Here is a 6,000-nt window from a genome sequence, read left to right on the forward strand (position 1 = left end):
TATAGATTTGTACTGACATGAAAAGACAGTCCTAATATTTTACCAGGAGAAAAAAGGGTGATCACTATAATAGACATAATAACAATCTCAATTTTTAATACATAATATGATTTCAATTTACATGCATATGCCCACAGAGTAAAGTGTGAAAAAATAAAATGAATAACTTATGGTCCAGGATGATAAACTACAGGGAGATTTAATGGTTTTTCTTTTAGCCATTTTAAAATAATGAGTATCTATTACTTATAAAATAAATAATACATATTTTAAAAACAAAAAAAGTGATGATTATTTTTAATGGGCTCAACATTTTTATTAGCTTACTAGTGTCATAGAAATTATTCTAAGCTCAACAAATAGTAAATGTTCTAAGATCAGAAACCATAATCTAGTATTTCACAATGGCTTAAAATAATTTAGAAAACAATCTAAGTTTTGAAAAAATAGCACAAATCAGAAATAGGCAAGCTCAGAGATAGATATGGGAACTAAAGAAGAGAGATGGATGGGAGATAAGAACCAATAGATTTCAGGAAAAAATTAGAAATGAAAAACTATTTCAGAATTAAAAACCAGAAAGAACACAAAGTGCACAGACCTTGTGGAAAACATGGTAAGAGAAATAAATGATGAAAAATTAAAAAGTGAAGAAGTATGACAGAAAGGATTTCAGAGAAAATAATAAGCATATACACAGGCATAGATACATGCAGAGGAGATCTAACAGATAGATGGTAGAATGGAGTCCCTGAAAAACAAAGCAAGCATTTAAAACTGTAATTAAAGAAAAATTTTCTGAAATAGAAGAAAATGAAGTTACAGGGCAATCATAAGAATACCCCAATAAAACTACTAGATTTTCAAAATAAGGAAAAATATTCTTTAGTTATGGAGGCAAAAATTCCCAATTCACTTATATGGGAGAGAAATCATATTGTCATCAGAATTCTCACCAACATTTTATGCAACATCAAAATATAGAGAGAAAATACGGGCTAAAGACTTTATATTTAGCCAAACTGCCCTTCAATATAAATGTCACAATTAGAAACATACAGAAACTCGGGAAATCCTTCTTTCCTAAGAAATCTCCTGAACAACACATTTCAGACAATTACAAAATAATCTAAGAAGCTCCGATATAAAGAAAATATAGGAGGGGTGCCTACGTGGGGTGGTTCAGTCAGTTAAGTGTCTCAGGGTCATGAGATCCAGCCCCTTGTGGGGCTCCACACTTGAACCTGCTTAAGATTCTCTCTCTTCCTCTCCTTCTGCCCCTCCCCCCTCATGCTCTGGCATGCTCTTTTTCAAAAAAAACACAACTATAAAAAGACATTTTTAAACAATTAAGAAAACTGGTTATGGATTAGTTATTAGATATAATGAAGAATTACTAATTTTGTTAAGTATGAAAATGACAAAGTCTGAACTTTTTTAGAGACATACTGAATTATATGGATGTAAACTGAAACAGTAGAGATTTTTTTTGTCCTAAAGGACAAAAGAAAAAGTGATGAAAGAAATGTGAGAAAAATTTGTTAACCGCTGAATCACAGGTATATGGGAGTTTGTTATACTATTCTACTTTTATGCATGCTTAAAATATTTCATAATAAAGATGAAAACTAGTGACACATCATCCAAATAACACAGAAACATACTACATAACCATAACAAAGACAACTTCTCACCAGATATAAAGTCATATATTATCTCTGTCTCACATACACACAATACAAATAGAGATACAGAAAGATAGATGTAGGGAGAAAAATTGGGAGACAGATAGTCTTACTACATAAAGGAAAAAAAAAAAGGACCTAAAAATAGACAATTCCCTTATCTAATAGGAATTAATCTTCCTAAATTAAAAATATTGGAAGTACAGAAATGCGCTAAGGGACAGAAGAGGAGAAAGCAAAGAACTGACTTGGAAGTTATTCTACAAATACACCCCTAGTATCTAACCTTCCTAAGCTTCAGTTCTTCAGTTATAAAAAGGGGATAATAGATGTTCTATCTACCTTCAAGTCATTATAGCCATCAAATGAAACCATACAGGTAAAAGTGCTTTATATATTACAATCAGGATATAAATACAAAAGAAAATTGGCCATTAAATATTTGTTATCTCTTACCCAGATACATTCTACTTAAAGTAAAATAAGTATTAATTGTACATATCACCTTCAAATTCTTATCTTCTGGGTTAACAAGATAAATATATTTCAACTTAATATCTAATATTATTATACTCACTACTCCTGTGTAATAGCGTAGTCCAACTACATGACCTCTCAAAGTTCCAAATAAAACTGAATCTAGCTCTTCATCACTAGTTAGGAAGTCGTCTGGAGGTATAATATCTTGGAATTCAAAACGGGGAAAGAAAGTTGGATATGAGAGGCGTGGAAAATTTCCATGGGCTCCGTATTGGACAGTCTGCAAGTACTTCCAAACAGGATCTCTATTAAAAAAGAAAAAGCACAGGAAAATGATACAATATTTAACTAAAGACCATATTATATTTATAGGCCAATTGTTTTCTCATTTTATTTCAACATGTTAAATCTTTAGTGGGAACTGCTGTATAAAGATTGACAGTGTTACTATGGGTAAAGCAGGAATTGGAGTGAGTGGAGAAGGTTTCCAGGAACCCTACCTGTTCAGTAATGCCTCTTCTACCTACCGAGTACTCAAAATGAAAACTCCAACAAGGGCTCACAAATCTTTTCCCTAGTGATGATCATCTATTTAAATTGAGATGTATATGATGTAACTCTAATTACACACCAAATTTCAATAAAAATTGAACTGGAAACGACTTGCAAATATGGAACTATTATTATATGTGACGCCATTTATACGGTTACAGATAATACATCCAGCATTCACTATTTTAATTCTCTCCAAACAGAACCCTTATTCAGACCACCAAATCATGCCATCATGGGAAGGTGACCTCAAGCCTCCCATTCCCGTTGGTTTAAGGGTACCCTCAATCCCATGGATAACTGTTCCAGGAACAGGCATGTACACCAATTTCGAAAATGAAAAATAAGGGGAAGTTCGTTGAGAGGCTTCCTGAAAGTTTCCACTCTCCTAAGAACAGATGGAAGCTATTTCCCCGCGTTTTCCTTGAACGCCGCGCATACCTCTTTGGCTCCACTGCAAATACATATCAATGTCTGTGCATGCACATCAACTGTGAGCTACTTGGGGACAAGGGCTTTCTTAATTGGCCCTTTATTCCGAGCACACCATCTAGCGCACAGTGAGCATCTAACGTGTGTTCGCTGAATAAAGCTCAGATCAGGAGCCCGGCTTAAGAGTGGAGCTTTGAACCCTAGGCCCCCCACAGCCCCTGAGAGAGATTTCTCCAAGGCCCTGGCATGAGGCTGGCCTGAGGAGCCTCCCCTCGCCAGCCAAGGCTATGCATTTATTTCTCCCGCGGCGATGAGCCACCACAAGCTGCACCGAGAACGCGAGGAGAACTCGAAGGGAACGCGGGGAAGGTCAGGTTCATTTGGGGACGCCGACAGGCCGTTACCCCGCGCCCCACCCCCTCCGCCCCCTTCACCTCTTGAACATCCAGGACATGGCGCTGAGCGGGTAACGAACGGAACGCTTGGGCGCCCCAGATAGCTCTCGAGTCGGCTCAATGCGCCTCCCTCCAGGCCCCACAGTCGAGAAGCACAGGGTAGGTTCCTGAGCGCCGGAGGAAAAACGCTCTCGTGGAAGTGAATCGCCGCGAGTCTAATCAGACGTCGACGCAGTCGCCTTCTAGCAACAATCTGAGAGACCAGTGACGCTTTGTGACTGACACTGGCAAAGTCCAATCGCGAGGAGGGAGCCTACGGCAACGAGCCAATCAGAGCATGGAAAGGAGGGCAACTCCGCCCCACGCAGGGATTCAAAGACTGTAGGGGGTCCCGGCTGCAGGGGCGGTTCCATCCGGGTTCTTCCCCGCCCCCGAGGCGAGCGCGCGGGAAAGCCACGCGGCCCTAGGAGTACGAGTGATATGCCGGTGGTGTCTGCGTTTTCTGCTTGATTCCCAGCTTCAAACACAGGGAGACAACTCTCTTTTCCACTGTTTGCCCCAGGCCTTAAGTCTCAGCCCCATTCTTCAGGCCTTACCTCATCCTGCCTCATCCCTACCTCATCTGATGTGACCTGTAACAGGATCTTCCACTGAATGTGCTCCGCGATTTTACTAGCCCCGGAGCTACCAACAAGTTACTTTCTTTCATTTCCTGGGGTGAATCTCGAGTGGTTACCCTAAAACTATTCATCTTAAGCGTCACTAGCGAATCTATGAGACACAACGAATTCAGAAGTGTTTAATTGGAATTTAGGTTTACAGAGTTCCCCCCCCTCCATTTTCCTTTTTTAAGGAAAATTTTCATTTCTAGCAGTTGGTGATTGCTGGGAGTGGTGAGCAGGACCAGCTTTACCTGAGGCATGTGGCTGCCCATGTGAACAGGTGGAAAGAAGCTTGTTTTCCTCGGGGACGACAGGAGGAACAGAGCTCCACAGTTGGCTTTTGAGTCTGAGGAGAATCAGAGAACTGTACTTTGGGTACAGTAGGCTGGCTGCAACGAAGGGGCTGGCAAGGCTGAGCTCTGCACCTTGGGAGCCCAGAAGAAATTAAGTCAGCTGACCTTTTAACTGGTGCAACAGCAGCACCAGAGTAAGAAGCTGGTGGTGGTTTTGAACCGCACTAAGTCTCCGTGTAACTGTGAAAGGAGAATTGTAGGATCAAAGAGGAAATGTATTTGTGAACGTGGTCAATATTGACACTTGCCCTTCATAGAGTGGTCCATTTTACATTTCCTTCAGCAGAGTATGAAGAGTAGTCAAGACAGTTTTTCAAGAGGCATTTGTTCATTTTCTTAAGCTATCATCTGTAAGCATGAACCAGCAATGGAAAGAGAAATTGAATTTGCAGCAATTTATTACTTCATTTCACTAAACAGAAAGAAGATGATGACGAAGATGAAAACAGTGGTATTTCAAATTATTTTAATTTACTTTCTTCTGGAAGTATTAGACAAATGGCAATATAGTTCAATTTTTGGTGTGCCAGAGTCTAAAGTTCTTAGAAAATACGCCAGAAAATGCTCAGACTGAAAATGTTGTATGTGTAAAATCAGTGAAGAAGCCATGATCATTAGACTGAAAGATAAAATTGCAAATATGAAAATACAGGTAAACCTGACTCCTTAAGATCTGTAATGATTGCCCCATTGTTAAAGAATGCAGATTAAGGTAAAACAAAATTGCTATTTAAAGTCAACTTCTTTGTCCACTCTGTCACTATTTTACATCTCAGATCTAGCAGTTGAACTTGAACACTCTTTCACTTAGTCATAGCACAAAGAGGATGGTGAAGAAGGTAAGAGCCAGATTCCACAGAAATTTATGGTCTATGGCAGCGTTTGTATTTTATTTTAAATGCAGTAGACCCTCATTAAGGGTGAGAATAACAAAGTGAGTTAGGCTTTAAAAAATTCATTCTGGCAGCTCTATGGAGATTTTAGAGAAAAAACAGAAGTAGACTACTTTAGTTGATAATTAGGAAACAATTGTGTCCAGCTAAGAGATGATGGTGGCTTGGAATGGGGAGATGATGAAGCTAAGAGAACAAACAGGGTGTGCTGATGGATTTGGGTATGGATGCCGAGAGAGGGGAAGGAATAAAAAATTCCTCTAGTCACTCACCTCCCAGTCACAAACACGCGTTCTCATCATCCCCCCTTTATGCACATTAATCATGTCACTCTCCTGTTGGATGCTGTGAACTTGAAATCAAAGAATGGCAGGTGTGGCTCTTTATAATCTGTCCCCTACCTCCCACTCCTATCACTTCCCAACCCAGCCTGCCTATAATTGCCTCACTAACTTCTCTAAAAATTAGGAATATTTTCATACAGAACCACAAGGCCAGTCTCACACCCAACAAAATTAATAATAAATCAATCTTTGCTGTCTTCTAAT

General features: G+C 39.4%; 1 protein-coding gene across 1 annotated transcript in view; it reads right to left on the reverse strand.

Annotated features, from left to right (window-relative positions):
• The window catches only part of HLTF (helicase like transcription factor), a 49,434-nt gene extending 45,628 nt beyond the window's left edge, over positions 1 to 3,806 (reverse strand). The window contains 2 exon segments of the mRNA XM_035726308.1: positions 2,263 to 2,470; positions 3,584 to 3,806. Of these exon segments, the coding sequence (XP_035582201.1) occupies positions 2,263 to 2,470; positions 3,584 to 3,603 (228 nt within the window). The 5' untranslated portion in view covers positions 3,604 to 3,806.
• Positions 3,807 to 6,000: the final 2,194 nt, after the last annotated feature.

Source organism: Zalophus californianus, chromosome 1 (assembly GCF_009762305.2).
Source record: "Zalophus californianus isolate mZalCal1 chromosome 1, mZalCal1.pri.v2, whole genome shotgun sequence".
In the NCBI taxonomy this organism is placed as follows: Eukaryota; Metazoa; Chordata; class Mammalia; order Carnivora; family Otariidae; genus Zalophus; species Zalophus californianus.